This window comes from Herpailurus yagouaroundi, unplaced genomic scaffold (assembly GCF_014898765.1).
Source record: "Herpailurus yagouaroundi ecotype Mexico unplaced genomic scaffold, PumYag 100, whole genome shotgun sequence".
Taxonomy (NCBI): Eukaryota; Metazoa; Chordata; class Mammalia; order Carnivora; family Felidae; genus Herpailurus; species Herpailurus yagouaroundi.
Genome location: NW_024412391.1, coordinates 69,096,431 through 69,122,248, shown reverse-complemented (window position 1 = coordinate 69,122,248; position 25,818 = coordinate 69,096,431). Strand labels below are relative to the sequence as shown.

Genomic DNA, 25,818 nt, shown 5'->3' with positions numbered 1-25,818 from the left:
AAATAACTTGACCAAGGTCACACAGCAAATAAATGACAGTTTGAATAGGAAGTCAAAATACTAGTTTCATGTTTAAACTCCAGAATCTTTGTACTTTACCAGCTGCCTCTGATTCATGACAGTTGCCCACTAGACAAAGAGTAATCATTATTATGACTGAGAACGTTTACACTGTATTTGTTTTGCTTTCTTTAGGCTTATTAAGGTATGCAAATTTAAAAAAAGGCCTCAGACTACATTTCTAATTTTAAAAACATCTCCCTACTTTCTTTGTAAAACAAGTGGCCTTTATAATTTGATTGAAAATGATTTTCAGTTTTCATCTGTCAAAATTCACAAGTTAGCATTCACACATCAGTTTCTAGTAAGCCGTTAACATAGAGTAAATTTTACCTTCTCACTCTACAGTAAAATAAAATTTCCCAATGTTAAGGAGATTCCCCATTTTCCTGCACTTGAGATTATTTAAATAGATCCCTGCTTAACTGTAAACAATGTCGATCTAAGGAAAGGAACTTAAGGTAATTTTTATTATCTCTAATTAGGAGGCTTCAAGAAAATTTGCTTAGGGTCTAAGTAGATGGTAGTCAAGATTTTATGCTTTAGTGGAGGAAAAGTGACATTTTAAATATAAAGTTTTTCAGCCTAATAATTAAAATAGCAATTCTTAGCAGACTTCCACAATACTGCAAACAAACAAAACCCAATTGTCAGGGCTGTTTTTAGTTCAAATTACATGGAACCCCTTCCAACAATACCTGTAGGTATAGAGCTACATAATTCCTGAGCAGGGAGTTTTCTTTGCTGTAATTACATTCATGTGGTGACTCATAAACTCTCTTAATTCCTAGATTTTATAATTGAAAAGAAAATATTCCCTTGAACTTTGAAAACTTGGAAGATTCAAAAGTTGTTTTTCAGAAATTACTGTGATTATTACTACTATCTCAACTTCTCTAAGTGATATTGTACCTAGTTGCTTTCGATCTCACTCGTGCTAGGGGGTTTACTCAGGTGACTGATGGAGAAAGGATCCCACCAGTACTCAGCAGCAGGGCTGTGCTGTTCTGGGTCCCGGGACCTAAGCAGCAGAGATCTGGGGCTTTCCCTCTGGTATTCACCACCGACACAACTCCGTTTCTCTCAAATGCCTGCTCATTTTTGACTTTCTGCTTCTCTTTCCTTGAATTATTTTTTTGTGTGTATGCATTTATTTGTTCAGATTCCCAAGGGAAGGAATAGTTTCTGCTAATAAACTCTGCCTGGGTATGGCAGTTTTTCTCTCCCACTTCTGGGGAGGTTATTTGAGACCGATACAAGGTTGAGGGACAGTCCCTTGTAGACATCTGGCTGGTATCTCTCCTGTTCGGGGTATGGTCACGCCTAAGAGGGTGAGATGTGGATGCTTGCACAATGACATGTATTGCTTGAGGCAGATTTTTATCATGAGGCTTTACTTTTGTTAGAAGGCCTTGGAGATTTGTGAAATACTATCTGACAACCCCATAATAAGGGGAAAAAAAAGCAAGCAAGAAATAAAAGAAAGACAACTGTTGGTTGGATGTTCAACAGACACTCTCTCCACAACCATCCTTCCCCCTAACATTATTCAGCTCTCTCTTGGGTAGTCATGATATACATGCCAGGCTCGGGAGAAGGAGAACTTGATTGTTCAAAGACAAATTTCCCAGTGAAAAGATTTGTTTTGTCGAGGCCCAGTAAGGTAATTCTGGAAAAACATGTTTGAGACGATGAATGCTAGGGGCTTTTTGTGATGTTTACTGACTCTTTTAAGGAAATACAGTTTGTTTGTTTTTTAATGTGGGATATTTTTATCTGTGTGAGATGCTTAGAATTGCAGTAGCCATGTTAGGGTCATGATAGGAGCCAGTTAAGAGAACAGATCACTCACTATACTGATGGCAGAACAGAAGGATGAACTTATGCCTGGTCACACAATTGTGCTGAGCCACCACACAAGCTAACTCTGGAGCTGCCTTGTTGTCTGGTGGGAAGTTACTTTGTTGCAATGGTAGTCTACAAGTATACTACTAGGCAACCTAGCCCCCATATGCCAAATTAAAATCTTCAGGTCACATGGTTTGCTGAATTAATTTTAAGTACCTGGTGACAAGCAAGAGGAAAGAAATGGGTAGGTTAGCACACTTAGGTTAGGGTGCAAGTTGGATGGAAGAATCGCTCTGGCTAATCCTCAGGTACACGGTGTTCATATGTTCTGCTTCTCTCTCTGCTGCATCTATCTTCCCTACTGATGATGTGGTTTCAAGGACTAGAGGTGAGGTTTTGGCAAGCTCCATAGGTGAAAGGTAGTCCAAGTTAATGACACCCGTTTGCAGTATCTGAATTACACAGGGACAGTATGCTTGGTCGGGGGTTGTAAATTGCTGGTTAGCATGATGGTCAGTCATGAATTCTCTTTGTATTTTGGGGGCAAAGAAAACATGAGGCAGAAATGGATGTCAGCAGTGTTTCTTAACCAAAGCTATTTTAACCGTGAGTGTACATTGGCAATATTGGGAGACATTTTTGATAGTCATGACTAGCGTGTGTGTCTGTGTGATGCTACTGGCACCTAGTGGGTAGACACAGGGATGCTGCTAAACATGTGACAGTGTATAAGACACCCCCCAAGACAAAGAATTATCTGGCTCTAAATGTCAGTAGTATGGAAGTTGAGAAGCCATGGGTATTGAATGAAGACCTCATAAATAATAAGTGTTTATGTATAGTGTATCCTGGATATTTAGTATCTTTTTTGTATATCTATTATATCATGAACATTTATTACCCAGGTGCCTCATGAACATTAGGTATCTTTTGGTCATCCATCCCTTTCTATCAGTGTGTAACACACACATGATCTTCTTAGTTATACTTTACACATCCTTTGCATTCTGGCGCATCTAACACAATTTTGTTTACTAGTACTTATCTATATTTAAGACATCTAAAATGTGTTTGCATGTATTTTATGAACTCCAGATTTATTCATCTAACATCTGGAGATTTGCAAAAGCATATTCACATTACACCTGTCCTAGAATTTCTAACAAGAAATAAGATATAAATGTCCTGATTGTTTAAGCCATTTTTAGTTGTGTTTTCTGCATCTTGCAGCTTAGAGCATCCTAACTGACTCCCCCATAACATCAATAGGAAAATAAATTACAAAGATATATGAAACAAGGACTTAAGCTATGATTATAGGTTTCCAAAATGGCAATGTAAGGGTCAGATGCTGGAGGAAATTGATGATGGTGCCTGGGTTAATATAACACATGTTTGATCATTCTGTTTACATTTCAAGCAACTGTAGACAGGGTGCTTATCACAGCAGACCTCTGTACTCAGAAATTCACATTTTTGAAATGATTGGGACAATTTTGGCATGGTGACCTTCAGAACACTGTGAAAAAGATTATTTAGTTGGTTGAATGTCTATTAATACATTTAGAAATTTATAGCTTCACAATTATTTTTACTTAATGTTATTATTTATTTATTTATTTATTTATTGCTTTAAAAATCTTCAGACTTTATGACTTGTTACAGTAGTTGTATCTTGAGGCACCACCATTAAAGGGGAATTTTTTTTCATATATATGGAATTAAAGAGAAGCATTTTTAAGATAATGTAAGCATGTTTAAATTATACAAGAAGATTGTTTAGGAGAGATTTGAAAAAGAATTATTTAAAATTTCTGAAAGCACATTCCTTCTCATTTCTTCTACCTTCCTTTGCCCCCTTTTTAATGCTTTTTGTGATGGAAAGGATTATTTTGTTAGATTAATATATCAAACTTTAAAAATGGTCATGTACAGTAGCAAATCAGAACTATTTAATAAAAACTAAAGTAAAACCAGGAAGAATAAGATGTCTTGCAAATAACGGTGTGCTTATGGTAGTTTCTGAGACCTGTTGAACTTGATCAGTGGCATTAGCTCTGCTGCAATGGGTGACAGGTGATTTAACGTCATATTTTTTTAGAAGTCCAGGTGTGTGTGTGTGTGTGTATGTGTGTGTGTGTGTGTGTGTGAGAGAGAGAGAGAGAGAGAGAGAGTGTGTGTGCGTGCGTGTGTGTAAGAGAGAAAGACAAAAGGAGAGGGGGAGGGATACAGAGAGAGCCCTATAAAGTTTTCTTTTTGTATTCAAATCTGAGTAAAAATCAGAAAGCTGATATATGTAAACTTGGTGACTTTCAAGTGATTTACACTCTCAGGGTCCTTTTTAATCACCATTTCTATCTGTTACAGCGATTTGCTGTCCTCTGAATACGTAGAGAGACATGTTGAACATGGAGGGAAGACTGTGGAAGTTAAAGTAAGTAAGATTGTCTCCCTCTGGCGGAGATTTTTTGAAAATTGTTAAAATATTATGATTTTAATTTTCAGTGAAACTTCTAATGTACAGTTTTGGGGTTTCTGTATTTTGGCATTTTTCAACTAAGTGTATCACCCACTTGTGAATAAAACCTTTAGTTACCAGAAAAAAGATTCTTAGTGTGCTATAGGAATTGTGGGAGTTATGTTTTATGGGATTGATACAAGGGTTGTGTGGGATTAATACAATGCAAGGGTTCTTATTTAGAATATGTCACAAAGTAATTCCTGAAATTTGCCTTTAAGATTAGCCCTGAGAACCAAAAGGTGAAATCTTGGGTCCAGGGTAGGTATGTGACTTTGCATTCAGTTGGAAAAAACATTCCCCTGGTAAAATGATAAATTTATTTGGTGTTCAGGGTAGTCCCAGGAGGTTTTAAATCCCTGGAGAGAGAAATCTCAGGATATTGTTCTTTTTTTTTTTTAAGTTTATTTATTTTGAGAGAGAGACAGAGAGAGACAGAGAAAGTGGGGGAGGGGGAGAGAGAGAGAGAGAGAGAGAAAGAGAGAGAAACTGAGAGAGAGAGAGAGAGAGAGAATCCGAAGCATGCTGTCAGCATGGAGCCAGATGTGCGGCTCGAACTCACGAACCATGAGATCATGATCTGAGCCGAAATCAATAGTCAATCAAAAGTTGGACACTCAAGCAGCTGAGCCATCCAGGTGCCCCGGGATATTGATTCTTGTCAAGTAAGCTCTGAAGAGATGCCTTGTAAATAAAATCCTCCTCCAGTTGCAGACATAGGCATGTGTATTTTTTTCTGGTCTACTGATGATGATGTAATCTGAGGGTATTCCACCCTCAGGTTTTGATCCACCCAAAGGTTTTTTTTAGGCTCATTTTTTTTTTTAGGCTCATTTTGTAGTATTATAAGTTTTGGCTAAGTGTTTATTTTCTTCCGAAAAGAGTTCAGACTACCTATTTGCCTTGTCAGAATTATAATACCATTTATATATATTTGCTTTCTTTTTCCGAATATACATTTGATACAGACTCGTTTTAGAAAACTTACAAGTAGATAAAAGTAAAAATAAAAATGAAAACTCACTAAAATTCATCACTGAGGTAAACTTTGTTTTAATTTTATTGTATTTTCTTTTAGTATTGTTTTGCCCTGTGCACATATTTATATTTTAATGTTTTGTATATTTGCTATCATATACATCTGCAGTATTGTATCTTGCTTTATAAGCAAAATTTCTATATCATGTATAGATATCTTTGATAAAGATTAAAAACAAAATGTGTTAATTTTTACAAGTGAACTAATTTATAATAATTATGCCAGTCCTTCCAGAAAGTTATTCTAAACTTGTTAAGGCTGACAAATGGAATGGTTGGTTGATTTATTTCACTGCCTTTCTGCAGAAAGGACGTCAGGATGCTTCCAGGCATGACACAGGAGAATGGTGCCATGTTGCTTATAGTTGGAAAAAATTACCTAGATTTAGAATCTCTGGGCTTTTATTCTCTTTCCCGTTGCTTGGCTTTACTTCCCTATTTTGTATGTTGCTTTTCTGAATGCAGAGTATTTGTTATTGTTAAATTAAAGAGGAAAAGAAACAGGCAGTTCACTATTTCTATTTATGCCTGTCAGTGGAATGATGAAATGCAAATACGAGCATGGAGGGCAGATCGAGCAAAGAGCCATCTGCTGTTGCTCCAGTAATGTCCCTTTTCAGGAAACTTGTACTTAATCAACAGAGCGTACTCCACTCTGAGATCATTAGGCTCCATGGGTATATATAACACTCAGAGCACTGACTTTCTGCACAATCTTTGCTGATTTTCCAGTCTGAGAATTTCATTTTCTTTGTTTGATGGTTGCCTAAACCCCAACCCTATTAAACCAGGGAAATAATAAAATCCACCTGCATTTAAACCCTTGGGCCAGAAGACGTTTCTCCCTTTCAGAAAACCACTGGGATCTCACCCATCACCTCCATTTGTGTCTAGTCCCTTTAAAAACCTAACTCAAAATTCTCCTCTGGGTTTTTTCCAGAAACCACACTGAAAGCTCTGAATCCTGCCCCATCAATTCAGTCAGTAGCCAGTTATTTTCCTGCTGGTTCCCTCGTGTCTTGCCCTTTGTGCTTAGCCCATTGGGGTGTTTCTTTTTAATGTAATCTGTTCTCTTTTCTTTACTAATGACTCAGAATTTTCTTAAGCTTTTCTTTTCACTGTACATTATGAGTCAACTAAAATTGTAAAATTGTAACATTTTGTATTTCTTTTTCTTCTTTCTATTACCTCTTCAAAAATTTTTTTTTCTTATGTGCTGTACTAGTTTGCTAAGGCTCCCATAACAAAGTACCACAGAGTGGTTTAAACAACAGAAATGTATTTTCTTACAATTCTAGAGGCTGGAAGTTCAAGACCAAGGTGTCAAATGGGTTGGTTTCCTCTGAGGCTTGTAGATGGTGCCTTCTCCATATGGCTTTACGTGATTTTTCCTCTGTGTATATCTGTTCTCCAATTTCTTCTTTTTTTTTTTTTTAATTTTTTTTTTCAACGTTTATTTATTTTTGGGACAGAGAGAGACAGAGCATGAACGGGCGAGGGGCAGAGAGAGAGGGAGACACAGAATCGGAAACAGGCTCCAGGCTCTGAGCCATCAGCCCAGAGCCCGACGCGGGGCTCGAACTCTCGGACCGCGAGATCGTGACCTGGCTGAAGTCGGACGCTTAACCGACTGCGCCACCCAGGCACCCCTCCAATTTCTTCTTAAAAGGACATTCATCATGTTGGATTAGTGCCTGCTCTTAACAACCTCATTTTAACTTAATTACTTCTTTGAAGACTATCTTTACAGTCTGAAATAGTAGGGAGTTAGGACTTCAACATAAGAATTTCAGGGGAATACAATTAAGCCCATAACACCTTTCCTAAGAGCTCTATTTGGTTTGGTTTTGTTTTTAAATTGGCTTTGCTTTTGGAAGTGAAATAAATGAAGGGTATGAAATCAAGACAAAACTCTACTTCTTTAAAAATTTTTTTTAAACGTTTTTATTTATTTTTCAAGAGACAGAGCATGAGTGGGGAAGGGGCAGAGAGAGAGGGAGACCTAGAATCCTAAGCAGGCTCCAGGCTCCAGGCTCCAAGCTGTTAGCACAGAGCCCGATGCAGGGCTCGAACCCACAAACTGCGAGATCATGATCTGAGCCGAAGTCAGATGCTCAACCGACTGAGCCAACTGGGTGCCCCAAAACTCTACTTTTTTGATGACAGAAAACCAAATTCATTTATGCCAGATTTAAGCAATGAGTAGACATCAATCTGATAAATAACTGCTCACGTGTCATGGAACCTTTATTTGTGAGACTCAGGTACAATGCATTTATTTAAGTGTGTGAGTATGACTGTGGGAAAGGAATGTATTTGCATGGAAAAGTACATAATAGCTACTTTGGCAAATCTTTTAGATTCCGATTATATTTTTCAAACCTTTTTTTTTTCCAAACATTTTTTTTTCTAATATATAACACTGGCACGGAAATTACTAAGGTGAATACTCCATAACCACTATCCAATTCAAGAAATAGAGCTTGACCAGCTCTTCTGTGTGATACTTCCCAAAGCTGAGCTCCTCCTGCCTCCTCTTATAGACTTGTAAATACTATTGTGACTTTTCTGGTTTTATTTATTGTTTTATTACCCAAGCATGTATCCCTGTAGTTTAATTTTGCCCAAGTTTTTTAAATGATTTTTAAAAAGTCTCTTTTAATCCATTGGTTTCCCCATATCTTTCTCTTTTTACAACAAATTTGTTTCTTCCACAGATAAATTGTTGATCTTGTGTGTTTTCTCACAGTCTGGATTTTGCTGTTGACTGCAGTTTTATATTTAGAGTAAAATGAAATATGTGTCAGTGATCTTTCCTTAAGATAGTAATGTGAATTGTCTGCAAAGACATTCTATGCCTTGTCAAAGGTGGTTTTATTCTGGTCAGATAGATACAGAATCATGATTTTAAAGTTTTTTAAAAAACTTTTCTTCAAAGGTTACAAAAATAAAGGCTTTAAGCAGAAAAAAAATATTTTTGTACCTTTAATAAGACATATTAATCTCATCTTTCACTTAAATTTATTTACATTTCATTTAAAAATTAAATTCTAAATTTGTCCCTTAGCTTAGAGAGAACTTTTATGTGTTTAATATGAACTTTTAAAAGAATTTTAAGGGGCACCTGGGTGGCATAATTGGTTGAGGGTCCTACTTCAGCTCAGGTCATGATCTCACAGCTTGTGGGTTTGAGCCCTGCATCAGACTCTGTGCTGATGGCTCAGAGCCTGGAGTCTGCTTCAGATTCTGTCTCCCTCTCTCTCTGCCCTTCCCCCACTCATGCTCTGTCTCTCTCTGTCTCAAAAATAAATAAAAAACATTTAAAAAGAATTTTAACAGTAAGCTTCAACTGATCAGAGTATCTTGGGAACAAAATCTTTTCATTTTGACTGTGAAGAACTGTATATCTAGATTCTTGAGACAAAGTAAATTAGGATTGATGAGCAGCAGCAAATGAGTGTACACTGTGCAGCTCACTGTTTTATTGTTAGCTAGCTTTTTTGTCTTGAAAGCTGCCAATATTCAGCTTAATTGGTTTCCAGTTATATAGACTCTGGTTAATCAGTGTTATAATACTAATAATCATGGTATTTATTGCTTGTGATGTGACAGGCACATGAACTTATATGTATTTGGTGTTCAAAATGACCTGTGATTATAAATATAATTATTATGACACTTGACAGGAAACTGAGGTATATAGAGGTTATGTAACTTGCTGAAATCAACACAGTGAAAAGTAGTAGAGCCACATTTGAAATCTAGGCTATTTAACTCCCGAGCTGACTCTTATACCATATTATCTACCATATATTCTATATTATGTAAGAGAGGATAGCCATGAAAACTGAAATGTATTTAATTTGGACTGATTTTATACATACCTAATTCATTTTGGAGGTACCTAATGACTCCTTTATAGTCTTATCCTTAACCTGAAGTGGTGGTCTACTCAAAGACCTTTCAGGTATTTCTCTCAAATTTGGTTGTGTGTTAGGGTAGTTTTTCAGTTATGTCATTTGCCTTGTGCAACATATGGTAAAGACACATCTAGTACAAAGCCTGTTTTACTTATCACATCTCAGGAAAATCACCATAGTAGGAATTTTGGATCATTAGGAAAGGAATCTATCAAGAATATATATAGATGTGGAACGGGGCAGATTTCCTTTGGGTGAAAAAGAATAGTTATCTTGGTAGAGATATGATTTATTGTATTTATTACCTATGAAAGACCATGACCAGTCATCAGTATCATTTGTTATAACAATATTTTTTTGGTTAGATTTTTTGATGTCTTATAAGCAAAAGTAATAGCTGCTAAGTCTCTAATTAGCTCAAATTGTTTCTAATCTACTATATATGAGTACTCCCAGCTTGTCTTTGGATCAGGATCCTAATGGCTGTGTACAGAATGCTCATTATACAGCATTGACTTTGTCAATCAACTGGTTACTGTCCATCATTTAATTGAATTGAGGGCACTCAAGGATCATTGTCTCAGTTTATGCCCATAGTGGCAGTAAAAAGATAGTAAGAAAGCAGAGGAGTGTGGATCAAGGTTGAGTATACAAGTGGGTAGAGGAATTGCTGTGTGTTGGGGTGCAGGTGCCAGAGGAAAAAGTGTTTACCTGAGGGCAGGAAAGGTTATTGTGACTCGAGGAAACCTTTTACTGTAAAAGAATGATGGTGTAATTCTCATAAAAATACTTCCTAAGGAGGGCCTTAGTTGGTTGAGTGTCAGACTCTTGATTTCAGCTCAGGTCATGATCCCCGAGTTGCAGGATCAAGCCCTGTGTTGAACTCTGCACTTAGCGTGGAGCTTCTTTGGGATTCTCTCTCTTTCCCTCTGCCCCTCTGCCCTGCTCTTTCTCCCTTTTTCTTTAAAAGAAAAATTTAAAAATAAATAAATAAAATACTTTCTAAGAAAATTGAAATGGCTAATGTTACTTCTGGAAATAGAATATCAGTAAAGTTGATATAGAGGCAAGGAGAAAGCCTGAGTTTTTCTACCATAGTTTTTCTCCTGCTGTTCACATCGTCTTAGCTCCCTGGGGTTGAAGCTCCATGAAAGATTAACAGCACAGAGTGGTACCATCTACCAGCAGATACCTGTGCTACAGGCCGAATCTCTAGATTCCTTTTGCACTCATTTTTATAAGTCAATTTCTAGCTCATTCTTCTTTCATAAAGAAGAGATTAACTTGTTTTTTAATCCTGCCTTTAATCTTTTTGTTTTCCACAATGAATGTGTCAAAGATAGGAAAAAAGCTTCTAGTGGAGAATAGCTTTAAGAGATCACTTAGAAAATATTAAATGTGATGACCATCAGGGCAACATATACCTTCCTGGCTTATGCTAACTTTGTAGTTCCTTTAAGCCTGAATGGTATCCATAAAAAATTCCTTGTTATTTTGAATTATTTTCAAGCCTTCTCATGTTTCATTTTCTTATTTCTCCACGATGAACATAATGTTCGACACTTGAATAGTTTAAAAAGCCTACAATGTATTAAATAAATGTTTCTTAAGATATCTTTTAACTTGTTTTGTTTGCAAAAAAACTACCCCCCCAAATAATTATGTGTTGCTATAAAATATTGTGGACTGCTTTCTTAAGTAAAAAAATGTTCTCAGTTTGTCATTAGTAGAAGGATTTAGTCTATTTAAAATATAGATTATAGTTCAGTGACTGCATTCTGCTTCTACTTTTTATTTTAATGACAAAAGCTTAACATATCCTTTTATGAGAGAGATTTTTCTTGAATTCATTGCATGCAATTGAGTAGTGCGTAAATGCTTGAACTATTTATTTTTTGGCCATGGGAACACAAAAATTGCTATTTAACTGCCAAAGTGTCATTATATATATGTATTGCAGCAGAAAAGATGAACAAAGGGGTTAATCTGTTTTTGCTTATTCTGAGTATCAAGTTTCCTTATTGATTCTCAAAACTGCATTACTGTTCAGAATCCTGGTTCTTTCTATAGAAGGAAGAAGAAAGAGTAAGTGATTAAGAAGACAAGGAAAACCAGGCTTGGGTGTGCAGTAAATTTTGCTGCATGCATTAGTACAGGGCCCTCTATACCATTGCTTCAGTGATGAATCTTCTGAAATGGAGACTTGTGTTTTTTTCAAGTAGCTTTTAGGTGATCTCTTTGTTTTGAGGCTGTCTTTGACATGAAATGCAAGCAACAGCCACTGTTGCCAAGTGATCTACACAAAAGCTTTTTAAAATGTTGTTTTCTGTTTTTGTTTTTGTTTTTTTAGGAGGACAACTCAACAACAGCGTTTCTCTTCCAAAATGTGTCTGTTTACAACTTTCCTTCACATTTGAGGGACATGCTTTCTATCTTGAATTCTCACTACAGTAGCTTTTTCAGAGCTTCTTGGATAAGGGAATAATACTTAGTTACCTAGACGGTAATTAAGTCACATGATCTGGAAAGATGCTTTTAGAGAGGACTTTTTTTTAATGGATCTATTTATAGAAGTTTTCATGTAAGCTCTTAGTTGTATCACCTTTAATTTCAAATACAAGGTTCAGGCATTTCCCCTGGCTCTGTGGAAATGGAGAAGGCCTTTATCTAGTAAAGTAACTCGGTGATGTGCATTTTAAGGATGGCTGAGGGGCAGACTATCAATCAAAGACCCTTAGTTGGTCCTTTGGGGGGGTTCCTGCTGCCATGGTAACTGGGATTATTTTTAAAAAAACAGTTCTATTGAGATACAGTTCATTTACTATAAACTGAAGTGGTTTTTGGTCTCAATTTTGTCAGGGAGGTTTTTTTTTTTGTTTTTGTTTTTTTAACCAAGTGTGTGTAAATAGAGTTGATTAAAATTATTACAAACAATTTAGTGAAGCATTGATAGTATGTTTGGCAGATGCAGCTACCCATATGTCAGAATTTGTATTTATGTTCTTGTTGCTAGATTTTCTGGGAGATTTAGGCTAAGGACTTTCACCACTGAGTCAAAACTCTGTGAGCAAAACCCTAGGTACAGGATGAAGGTCAATTTCAGGGACAGGTGTTACAGGTTGTGCAGGTACCTCACACAGGTTCTCTTTACCAGGGGGGAGATTTTCATATGTCATATATATAGACGTGATAACTTTTTACACTAATGAACACCAAGTTCAGGGGTGCCTGGGTGGCTTAGTCAGTTAAGCATCCAACTCTTGATTAGGCTCAGTTCATGATCTCACACTTCATGAGTTTGAGCCCCACATTGGGCTGTCTGCTATCATCACAGAGCCTGCTTCAGATCCTCTTTTCGTCCTCTCTCTGTCCCTCCCCTGCTTGCTCTCTGTCTCAAAATAAACTTAAAATTTTTTAAAAAATAATAAAATAAAATAAAAACCAAGTTCACCACAAATACACAATTTAAAAAAATTTTTTTAATTTATTTTGAGAGAGAGAGAAAGAGAGAGAGCGCATGTGCATGCAAGCAGGATGGGGTCAGGGTAGAGAGAGGGAGAGAGAGAATTCTAAGCAGGCTCCATGCTCAGTGCAGTCCCACATGGGGCTTGATCTCACGACCGTGAGAGCACGACCTGAGCCAACCACAAGAGTTGCACACTCAGCCGACTGAGCACCCAGGCAACCCACAAATACGTGATTTTTAAAATTAGATGACTTCAAGAAATTTCTTCTCCGTTGTCTGAGACAGTTTAGCCATGATGTAACATCAGTCTGACTAGTAGTAAAACTTGAATGACTTTTAAAGAATTATTGATCTACCTATTTTTCTTATGCATGAATATTTAGTTACCAGATGCATTTTATTATATTCAATGATTTCACTAGTCTATAACTGCTGACATAGCTAATTATTTTTTTAAACCTGAGGATATAAGAATCCTCCAAGAATGAGATCTAGACTTTCTACAAAATATGTATATAAGTAAGGTTAATCTTCCAGCAATTTAATAAGTTATTGAATTGAATAATAATGGGGGCTGGTAGTGGTATTCAATTCTAGGATCTCCTGATTTAGAAATGATTCTGTAACTGCAACTAGAGACAGCACAGGGAAGCCTTGTGCTTCTGGTCCAGAGTTGAGCTGTTGCTCATTTTTAAATATTTTAATCTTCAAATAGTGAATTATATTGAAATGACGACTCCTTAATTTTCCGTTACTAGTGCAAGAACCATATATCCTCATATAAGTATTTTAAATTGTGAACAAAAGTATAGCTGGAAAAGCCATCTATTTGATGGTTAATGTTTGTGAATCCTAGTCAGCTGGCTTTGTTGACTGATAATTACGATGTGTTGCTTTCCTGCATAAAGTCCTATGTTTTCATTGCTATCTGCAGGACTCAATCTTTCTTCATGGCAAATTACTGCTGCCGGTGGTTTTAATGTTAGCTGCTTGCAAGAGTTAACCAATTCTCCTTAAAAGCCAAACTCATTTTGCTTCCTTAAGGTTATTGGTAGCATGTTCTTTCCAGCTAACTGTACTCACCTTAATGGAATTTAAAAATAAAATGCCTAGCTGTGCTTCTGTTTTATATCATTCTCAAAATTCTGCATTTTTGCAAATGAATAATTATTACCCCACGGATGCTCATTTTACCATCAGGGGTTTTTTTGTTTTAAGCGATCTGTACCTCTTTGAATCGTATTGATATTCTGATGGGATCAATACTGGTAACTGGACTGAGGAATAATAAGATTAGAAGTACTGGTGGCAGTTGAAGAAATAGCAGATGGTGGTGTGGTACTAACTATGTGCTGGATACTAGTCTAATAAAAATTTCACATACGCGGGGCGCCTGGGTGGCGCAGCCGGTTAAGCGTCCGACTTCAGCCAGGTCACGATCTCGCGGTCCGGGAGTTCGAGCCCCGCGTCGGGCTCTGGGCTGATGGCTCGGAGCCTGGAGCCTGTTTCCGATTCTGTGTCTCCCTCTCTCTCTGCCCCTCCCCCGTTCATGCTCTGTCTCTCTCTGTCCCAAAAATGAATAAACGTTGAAAAAAAAATTAAAAAAAAAATTTCACATACGCTAAGTTATGTATCCTCCAATAGTACCATTGCTATCCTCATTTTGCAGTGAAGAAACAAAGACACAGAAAGTTTAATAACTAACTTCCCCAAGAATTTAAATCCAAGTAGTCTGCTGCCAGAATTCCTACTATTTTCCACTATAGTCTACTTTCTGTATGGAAACAAATAATAACAGAGGAATCAGAATACAAATATTTAAGTTGTAACACTTCAGTTTACCATTTGCAATTACCTCTCCATTGGCACTTGTTTTAGTAAGCCATACAGTGAAGATGTAATCATTTGGTTTAGGTGAATTTCAGTTATTCTAAATATAAAATTTCTGTTCTAAAGAAAACCAAATGCCTTCTAAGGAAGCCCTGTTTTTTTAGCCATTTTCCCTTGGGGTTTATTTACTTATTAAAAACAATTTTTTTTAGTGTTTATTCATTTTTAAGAGACAGAGCGTGAGCGAGGGAGGAACAGAGAGAGAGGGAGACACAGAATCCAAAGCAGTTTCTTGGCTCTGAGCTTTCAGCACGGAGCCCGACACGGGGCTCAAACTCAAGAGCCATGAGATCGTGACCTGAGCCGAAGTCAGATGCATCACCGACTGAGCAAACCAGGTGCCCCATTCTCTTGGGATTTATTTTTAACTATTCTTTGTTCTCCATAGAGGTTAGACTATCATTCAGTATAAGAATTTGCCAAGGCTGCTAAATTATAACCCTTTGAAATATGTTACTGTCTTGCACATGGCAAACACATGGCTGGGTTCTTATGCCCATCTTATGCCTATGTGTAAATTTATTTGCATCTGGAGGAAATGTGAAGTTCTATGGACAAGAGTAACTAAGCCGAAACATATCATCATCGTGCCAAGAGACTAGAAGATATTTGATTATATTTCTGCCAGCCTGCTTCAAAATACCCATTCCCTTTTCTTTCCCCATGTGTGTGCACCCACACCCACACGCCACCCCCTCCCCCCCCCATGGAAGAGTTAAAGAGCTACACAAATTTAGTTTAAAAATTCTAAAGTGTTTGTTTCTTCCTTACATGTGATATTTATTCTGGGTATGTTTCCTAACTTTATTTTTTAGCCACAGCTAGTCTCTATTTTAGTATCCTTTTGATGAGCTGGACAGTGTGTGCATTTTTCCCTTGGCAAGCTTATGCAGACATATGCTCCTCTGCCATCTTGTAATCAGTGTGGTTTCAGGAAGGTCTCACATTTCACGATTTGATTCTCTTTGCATTATAGGAAGAAATTCTTTGGGGATTAAGTAAATTTTCTTTTCCCTTGGGACTAAAGCAGGGTTGCTGTAGGTCCATCATCATGTATAATGCATCAGCTACCTTAATGGCATTGTTAAGATTGCAAGTAGTCTTAAATTTGTAGCCTGAAGAAAATATATTGGCCCATTACCAGTTTATACAGGTCAAGTATCTTAGGGATAGGAGCAGGGAGAAATGAAAAGTGACAGCTGGTATCAGTATGAGTTCTATTTCAAAGCTCTGTTTGTAACCAGTTTGAGTAGAAAGTCCTATTTCTTTTCTTTCTAGTGTAATATTTTTTCCAATTAAGTCCCTAAATAATTATTTCATCTGTTAATATTCAAAATGTTATCCATAAACTTAAAAAGACATGTTCAGCCGTAAGTTAAAATTAAAAGTAGCACTAACTAATGGTATTTCTATGTTTAGAACCAATTAACTATTTTGTAATAGAATATTGTTCCTTCTTTAATTCTAATCATAGAGTTAATTTTTCATTATATAATGTCTTATATAAATCTACTGTTGCAATTTTTTTTGAATTTAGAGTGAACAATTACTAGAGTAATTATGATTGAACAGGAAGTTGTGGAAATGTTTTTGACAAGTTTGAAACTGGTTTGAAGCAAAAAAAACCAAAAAACAAAAACCATAGATTATTCCCTATGTTGTCCTAGTGTCATTTTCTTACTCATTTATAAAAAATGCTTATTTTCCAGTGAATAAGTGGCCACTATAAAAATAAGAACAGGTAATAATGACCAGAGAATAAGTACCTTAGCTTTGAGTGGTTTGAGCCATTTTGGAGGGGTAATTGATCAGGGCTCCTTTTGATGTTTTATCATAACAGCCTTTTTGTTGCATGTAAGAGTTAGAATGGGAGGTAGATCCAAGTGGACCTGATTATCCCTATGGGAAACTTCTGAAAACGTACCCATGTGGAGTTTAAGGAACTATGAAAGGTGACATTAGAGATTTATGACAGTGGGAAAAAACCTAAATTCTCAGATACCCTGTTTGTGTTCTCACTTCTCCTTCTTTCAATAGATATATATTGAGTGCTTGCCATCAGCTTAGGGATGTAGCTATGAATAGTATGATACACTTCTCACTCTCAACACTTACAGTTCAGTGGGGATGACAGGCATAATGAAAATAACTACCAAAAGAGCTTTTCAAATGGCAGTTATGAAAGTGCTGTAAAGGGAATTAAGTCCATGTCCCGAAAGCATTTTATGGGAGACCTCATCTAGTCTGCTTGGTTAGGAAAGCCTTCCTTAAGGATATGATATGAATTCTGAAGTTTGAAAAATAAGTAACAGGCAGGTGAAGTGGGAGAGGAACAGCTTTGCAGGCAGTGAAATTAGCATGTGTAAGGATCCAGAGGCCCTGATGCAGGATCTTGGTGCCTTAGAGAAACTGAAAGAAACCAGAGAGGGTGGATAGAGCAGGAGGTGGTACAAGAAGGGATGTGATCAAAGCAGGAGTATTATCTGTGACCAGAGCCTCAACTCAAAGAAATCAGGTATGACCTACAAGAATTGGACCAATCCGCCTTTGGGTTTACACATTGATTTTTCTCTTTTCTCAATATTCTCGAAAATCTGGAAGAGTACTTTTAACTGTCTCTGGAAAGCACAATAGTGGCTTTGGTAATTCTGAGTGGGGTCAGTAGGCATTCCACATGACAATTAGATTTTTGTGCAGAGTAAGTGCTATCTTCTTGAGCTTTTTAATGTACTTTTCTGATTAAAAAACAATTTTTTTTCAATTTTTCTTGAGTAGTGTTAACAGATATAATTAAGCACTTCTTTTGTTTCGAAGTCCAGAACAGGTCTGTAGTTTAGAAGCAGTAAAGCTTAAAGACTGACAGTCTCATTAAGGCTAGCCAGTCCTAAATTCATATCCTGACTCTGCCAATTTGTATTTGTAGGACCTTGAACAGTCCTTATTCCTTCTTTGTTCATTTTCCTCATCTATGAAATGAGTAAGACAAACATGTAGCCCAGAGCTTTGGGTAGAGAAAGTGCTCCATAAATATCAGTTTTGATATTATTATTAAGGTAGAGTGACAGTTTGTAAAGAATTTCTAGCTAGGCCTTTGGTGGCTTCTGCCCATTCTTCCTGCCAGTTTCTGATCCTACTCAGGGCACAGGAGGCACAGCCGGATCAACAAAAGCTATCCTTCACACTCTGCTTCACAATAAAACAATCGTCTGTGCCCCTAGACTGTACATTCCATGAGAAGTTACTCCAAGAGTAAGCTCCTGTGGAAACTTGTAGTGTGTACCTAGCCTTCAGCATGTTGTGTGCCTAGAAGACAATAAATATCTGTTGAACAAAAAAAATAAGTGAATGAATTAAGCCCATCATTAGGAAATAGGGTAGTTGCTCCTATTCACCCAACACTGTGTGGGGCGAAGTCCAGTTTGGACAGGTGTGAGAGATCCTGTTTCTCCCCCTGCCATAAAAGGATGCAGTAACTATAAACAGGAATACCAAGAACCAGATTGTGAGCCTCACATCTGCTCACCTAGTGCTAAGTTCGTCACCTGTGCTCAGGCTCACATCCACATGTGTTTCCTTTCCAAAGTATTTTAGAGCCACTTCTAAGTCAATTTTAAATTGAAAATCATAAGCTATCAGCAGCTGACCTGTGATATTCCTGTAATTTTGAAATACTTAAAACATTAAAAATTGCATGTATTATAACATACCATGTGTACACTTAACATGTTAGTATTTTGCTATATTTGTTTCAAATCTTCTCAAGGTTTTTAAAATTGAATTCTATATTGTTGTGTCTCCTGTTTTATTTCCATTTGTTTATGCCTTTACTCTTTTACTTGATCAATCCTGAAACTTTTTTTAAAACATTTTTTCAAAGAATCAGCTTTACTTTTGTTATTAATGTTTACTGCTTTTACTTTAAAAGCACTTTGTTCTTTTCATAACTCATTGAGTTAAATGTTTAGCTGATTCATTATCAGTCCTATTTTCTGTAATCATCTAGGAATGTAAAATTTACTCTTAAGTACTATTTTAGCAGTATTCATGAAGTTCTGATACCTACATCTTTTTGCTGTCCATATACATTTTTTCCGTAATTTATAACCATGACTCTTTAAAAAAATTTATTTATTTACTTATTTAGAGAGAGAGCACACACAAGCAGGGGAGGGGCAGAGAGAGAGAGAGGTAGAGAGATAATACCAAGCAGGCTCTGCATGGTCAGTGCAGAGCCCGAGGTGAAGCTCAATCTCACAAACCCGTAGATCATGACTTGAGCCGAAATTAAGAGTTGGAATGCTTAACTGACTGAGCCACCCAGGTGCCCCTATACCATGACTTTTATATGACTCACAAATTATTTATTTATTTATTTATTTATTTATTTATTATTTTTATTTTTAATTTATTCTCAAGTTAGCTAACATACAGTGTAGTCTTGGCTTCAGTGGTAGATTCCTGTGGTTTATCACTTACATACATCACCCAGTGCTCATCCCAACAAGTGCCCTCCTCAATGCCCGTTACTCATTTCCCCACCCCCCCAGCCCCCACACCGATCAACCTTCAGTTGACTCAGAAATTATTTAGATTTTAGAAACAATTTTTAAATTGTTTAAAAATTTTGTGTTAAACATTAAAAACATTTCCAAATCTTATGTTACTGGTTTTCAATTTGATTGCTTTATGCTAAGTGCTGTATATAAGATACTGAATTTTTGGAAGTTGGCCTGGTATTTAAAAGAAAAAAGTTGGTAACCTTTGATTTTTTAAAAGTAAATTACAAAAACAAACAAAAAACAATAATAAAAAATAGATTACAAATCATAGATACCATGTAATTCAACTCCCACTTTCATTTTACAAGAAAATAAGCAACAAAAACATGGCAAATGACCAACCTGTGTCCACAGAAACAGTTGCTGGGGGAAAAACAAAAAACAACAACACTTACTTTTCCAAACTTAATTTCACTTTTCATCAGATACAGCCTTAAATATACCAGTTTGGGGGCGCCTGGGTGGCGCAGTCGGTTAAGCGTCCGACTTCAGCCAGGTCACGATCTCGCGGTCCGTGAGTTCGAGCCCCGCATCAGGCTCTGGGCTGATGGCTCAGAGCCTGGAGCCTGTTTCTGATTCTGTGTCTCCCTCTCTCTCTGCCCCTCCCCCGTTCATGCTCTGTCTCTCTCTGTCCCAAAAATAAATAAAAAAAAAACGTTGAAGAAAAAAAAAATTAAAAAAATAAATAAATATACCAGTTTGTCTCTCTGAAGGACATTGCTTAAGAAGTTCCTCCTTAGAAAGTCAGTTTTTTGTATGTGCATTTAAATCCACCCTGAGCTAATTCACAATCATCCAGGGAGGGAATGCTGAATGCTGGTGTTGAGTTCTTGAGCTCAAGTGTTTGAGACTCAAGGTATAAGAGGGAAAAAGCATGCTACTTATCCTTACTTCTTCAGAAAAGGAGTAGAGGGAGAATGATAGAATGGAAATGAAAATAAAGGAGGATAAATTCATGGTAGAAGTGGGGGAAAAAGTCCGTTTTCTCCTTACCCCAGACCCTCATTTTTCTTGGGGGGGGGGGGGAGAAAAAGGACAAGAAAACAACAACAAAAGTCTTCTTTTCAGATGTAACATAATCTTTTTCTTCATTTTAGGGATGCCACATATGCTTTCTTTTTGCAGAACTATCTCCTAATCAGTTATATTTCTCAATGTTAATGTTCAGACATCAACTACAGAATAAAGTTTTAGATAATATACATCTCTTATGCTAAAAAATTCATATAGAGCAATTGATTTAAACTTCTGTTATTTTAAAAAGATACAATGATGTAATAATTTCCTGGAAAGAGTTATAATTTCATGAGTTTGTAATTATATAGTCACTGTATGTGGTCCACATTGATTTTCCATTCTCCCAATTTAGAAGTGCATCTCACAGTACCTGATAAGTACCCTGTCTGTATTACAGTAATTTGTTGCAGAGGAGCACTTTGTGGGAACTGAATATTTTTTTAGCAGTCTAAGAAGACATTGTTATATTGATGTGTCATAATTACCTGACAGCTGAAAAATAATTTCTCTTGCCTATTTTCTGGTTAAAAATAAGCAATTTGGGAAGCTCTGTTTGACTTAATAAGGGAACTGAAGGTCAGATTTACCATATTATTTGTGTAAAAATAATGGCGAGCATTTTTAAATGAAGTTATGGGAAACTAGAATGGCTGGCTAGAGGTAATTAGGATACATTTTAATCTTATTAAATGAATGAAGCTGGACGCCTCCAGTTTATTCCATTGAGCCAATCTTCTTAGAAGCAAAATCCCTGGATTTAGAAATCTAAACATTCACTTGATGAGAAGTTGTACTGTGTTGAATAGTGAGTGTACCTTCAAAATTCATGTGCCTGTTATCTGTGAATGTGACCTTTTTTTCTGCAAATAGGATCTTTTCAGATTATAATGAAATTACAAAGAGGTCCACAGTCACATTGCTGGTGTCCTTATAAGAGGGAAGCTTAGGGGCCCCTGGGTGGCTCAATCTGTTAAGCCTTGGACTTCAGTTCAGGTTCAGTTTGTGCGTTCGAGACCCACATCGGTCTCTGGGCTGAGAGTGCAGAGCCTGCTTGGGATTCTCTCTCCTTCTCTCTCTGCCCACCCTCCCCCTCCCCCCTTGTGCTTTCTCTCTCTTAAAAATAAATAAATAAAAACTTAAATAAATTAAAAAAAAAAGAGGGAAACTTAGAGACATAAACACACAAGGAAAACACAATGTGAAGACAACGCAGAGGCTGGAGGATGTGTGTACGAGTCAGGGAACATAGAGGATTCTTGGCAACCACAGGAACTTAGGGAGAAACAAGGGGGATTCTTTCCAAGGGTCTTCAGAAGGAGCATGGCTCTGCTAACACCTTGATTTCAGACTCCTAGCCTCCAGCTATGAGAGTATACATTTCCATTTTAAGCCACCCAGGTAATTTGGTAATTTGTTATGGCCAACCTGGGAAACTAATACAGAAGGCATTTTGATTATAACTAATGTAAAAACATTTAGAATATGTGCTGGAGGTGCCTGGACCAATATCCAAGAGGAGAAAGAACTAAGTCTGTACATTTTGGAAATGCATTGCATCCCAAAAGACTACCAATTGTTCACTTAGGGTACTTGTGAGCTGGAACTCCTGGGAACTTATCATAGTTTTCATACTTTATTTTCCTTAACTGACATTACCCAGGGGAAATCAGTATAAGGAAAGACTCCTGCACAACGATAAAAATATATTTTAAGTTCACTAGGTCCCTAGTGGGATTTTTTTTTTTTAAACCTGAGAGCTCGTAAGAAAGTTATGGCCCTCATTTTCTGTGATGTTCACCACCTTCCAATAAGACTCTTCCCTTACCACCTTTATTTATATCCAGTGACTTTCTAGTTCTTTTTTCCTTTCTTGTAGTAACTTTTGCTACAATAATATACATCTTTTTCTCTTTAACAGGAACCATGTAATCTTTAAATGAAATCATTCTCTTTTTAGTCAGCTAGATTTATCTATTAGTTTTTAAATTTTTTTTTCAACGTTTATTTATTTTTCGGACAGAGAGAGACAGAGCATGAACGGGGGAGGGGCAGAGAGAGAGGGAGACACAGAATCGGAAACAGGCTCCAGGCTCTGAGCCATCAGCCCAGAGCCTGACGCGGGGCTCGAACTCCCGGACCGCGAGATCGTGACCTGGCTGAAGTCGGACGCTTAACTGACTGTGCCACCCAGGCGCCCCTATCTATTAGTTTTTAAAATGTTTTTTGATTAATGATGTTGCTGCAGTGCTTAGCAGTAGTGCTTATCAGTGAATATTAAAACAGTGCACAAATTTTGAATGACCCATTAGCTCCAGATGTTGGAGTAAGCCTGTAATTTGGTTGCTGCTTAGATAACCATACCATGGAATAGGGTGGCAAGCACAAATATCCAAAGGTATCAACCAGTAGTATAAATGAGAGAGTGGCTAGCTGTGATAAAATGGGCAATGTGTGCCTTTTTCATCTTCAGCTGATTTTTGTCCTACAGGAAGATGGAAGTATGGGACTAAGGCTTACTGTTAGCAAATCTCCTAACCTTCAGAGAAAGATGGAAATCCCAATTTCCAGAACTCTGAAGGTCTGAGATTTTATCCTACTTTCAGTTTAACAAGTTAGCCTGCTGCAATTTCATCTGTGTTAGCAGAAGAGAGGAGATCCTGGGTCAGAGACAAAGGACTTTATATCTCATAGCAATAGCAATAGCCAGAACATCAACATTTTCTTTTATTTGTGTCTTGAGCCTTAATTCCCAGGGGCTAACAGAGGGACTGGGTGACACCTGCACACATGGTGTGTCATGTTACTAGAGAGAAATTCTGAATTTAGGAAACCTAGATCTTTTGTAATAGGAAGCAGGGGCACCTGGGTGGCTCAATCAGTTAAGAGTCCAACTTCAGCTCAGGTCATGATCTCACAGTTCGTGGTTTCGAGCCCTGTGTCAGGCTCTGTCCTGACAGCTCAGAGCCTGGAGCCTGCTTTTGATTCTCTCTCTCTCTCTCTCTCTCTCTCTCTCTCTCTCTCTCTCTCTGCCCCTCCCTTGCTCACGCTCTGTCTTTCTCTGTCTCTCAAAAATAAGTAAATATAAAAAACAAAAAATAGGAAGTAAACATGTTTAGCTTTTTGCTCTAGAGGGAGATATCTCTATCTTTCAAGGCCGTCCAGTATATGAACATCCTTGAAAGGATAGTCCAGAACAATCACAGAAAACAAAGGGTCCTAGATTTTTATTATAGCAAAGTGTTATTGACTAATCTTTTAGAATTTATGTCCATGGGTTATTTTAAAAAATATATTTTTAACCAGTCACCTAAATTAAGCTGATTACATAAGGGTGTTAAAAAAATCTTTTGAAAACTTATAGTGTGAATGAAGTTAAAGCCTAGGAAGTATTCACTTATACTATTCATCCTAGAGTTATATTTTATAGCCCAGCATACTAACAAAACAAATTATGGAGATCATTATAGGATTGCCAGTCTTTTAATTTTCACTGTATAGGAAACAACCCTTTCATATTACTTAAATTCTATTTGCTATTGTCACCAATTCACAGAAAATGAGTATGACAACTAATGCAGTATAGTACCCTGGGTTAGATCCTGGAACAGAAAGAGGAAATTAGTGGAAACACTGGTAAAATCTCAGTGCTCAAAGTCTATTACATAGTAATGTACTGAGGTCAATTTCTTAGTTTTTACAAATGTACTCAGGTAATGTAAGATGTTAACAGTGGGAGAAACTGGGTGATTAGGTATACTAGAACTCTGTGCACCATCTTTGCAATTTTTTTGTGTCTAAAATTACCCTGAAAATAAAGATTTTTTAAAAAATTTAAAAATGCTTAAGTTTAATAATCAAAGGGAAGGAATGGACTAATCTCAAAACAACAGGAAGTTATATAAAAATTAAGTACATTTAGCTTTATGAAAAACTGACAACATTGTAATTATTTTTCTCATTTTGGCATGAACTGGTAGAGATTTTGACCTGCATTAGTAGAGACCCATGGATTATTGGCATTTGGGAACCACCATGTGGTAGTGTTCTTTAATTTTTAACTTAATGTAAAATGAGATGAGATTATCTTTCTCTCCACTTTTCTTTGAAAGCCTGTAGAATCAAATACTCTTATACTTTGTACCTGAAGAGGTGTTTAGCCTATGTCACTTCTGCGAATCTGCTTTGATTCTTTGTAATCCCAAATTATGAATTTTAATCCGGGTGGGTTGGTAGATCCTCTCCAACATAATAAGATTTTGCTTTTCTAGGAATTTCCTTGATGCAGATGGCACTAGGGAGATGTGGTATACTCCTGACTGAATAATGACTGAAAGCACCATTTGTCACCATTGGGAGGGAGGGTAAAGGTAAGAAAAGGGTGGGTTCCTCATGTTGATACTACTCAAGAGGAAATTGGAAATAGGTTATTGTAGGCAAGCACCTGGTGGAATAGATTTCAGCCGCGTGGCCACAAACAGAAGTCTGGGCAGTGCGCATGCCTGGGAGGAATCTAGTATACAGTAAAGTTCAACAGCAGGAATCTAGTATACAGTAAAGTTGCAAAGGGGTATTGGCTAGAGCATAGCTTCTCAACCATGGCAGCATATTGGAATCATCTGGATAGATTTTAAAAATTCCAGGTCCCACCTGTAGAGATTCTAATATAACTGGTATGAAGTGAGGCTTGGTATTGTTTTAAAAGCTTCCCCTGTGATATTAATGTATGTCCAGGGCTCAGAACCACTGTGCTAGAGTGAGCAGAGATCTCACCCATAGAGAAGGATGACTGGAATAAGCCCTGATCTGCAAGGCAGAAGGCTGGTCCTGGAACTGGTACCCGTGGACAGGGAGAGGGCTATGACCCAGGGAGCAGAGCAGGAACACAAGGGTTTCCAGGTTGACAATTTGATCTGGTAGTGTCTCCACTGGCCATGTCCCTTTTATGGTGACCACATCATCTTTATTTTCCTGTGGTTTTCATGGATGTAGCACTGAATAACTTGCATCCTGTGAGGCCCCCTTGATCTTAATCTAACCAGGACAATTGATCACTCTGGGTTTTGTAATGCAGGCCAAAGCATCCTACTTACCAGCACCTCACCTACAAAAAGTAGTGCTGCTTTTCATGACTGTGTCCACAGTAGAACTCTCACATATTCTTGGCTCACCTTTAACCTTCCATATTGTTTCTTATAAAGCCGGCTGCTCTGGGGAAAACAGGAAAAGGAGTGGAGAAGAGCTGTGGCTGTTTACATCCTTTCTGCTTCATTAAGAATCTGCTGAGGAACTAGTGTATGATTTCAGGTAGCTCAGCTGTGAGGGGCTCTGAGGACAGGTGTGGTGTAAAGCAGTTGTTCTCAAAGTCTAGAGTGCATTGAAGTCAGCTGGCGGGTTGGTGAAAACACATCCCCAGACCGTCAGATTGGATTAAGTCTAGGGTGAGGCTTGAGAATTTCTTCCTTCCTTCCTTCCTTCCTTCCTTCCTTCCTTCCTTCCTTCCTT

At 37.3% G+C, this 25,818-nt stretch overlaps 1 protein-coding gene across 23 annotated transcripts in view; it reads left to right on the top strand.

Moving 5' to 3' along the window:
- Positions 1 to 25,818, top strand: part of ADAM22 (ADAM metallopeptidase domain 22) — a 237,791-nt gene that overhangs the window by 118,355 nt on the left and 93,618 nt on the right. For all 23 annotated transcript variants that reach the window (XR_005789427.1, XM_040472732.1, XM_040472741.1 and 20 more), the window contains exon 4: positions 4,276 to 4,342. Coding sequence is in view for 22 of the 23 variants with exons in the window: in XM_040472732.1 (XP_040328666.1) it covers positions 4,276 to 4,342 (67 nt within the window). In the remaining variant the exon portion in view is untranslated. The remainder of the gene's footprint in view (positions 1 to 4,275; positions 4,343 to 25,818) is intronic.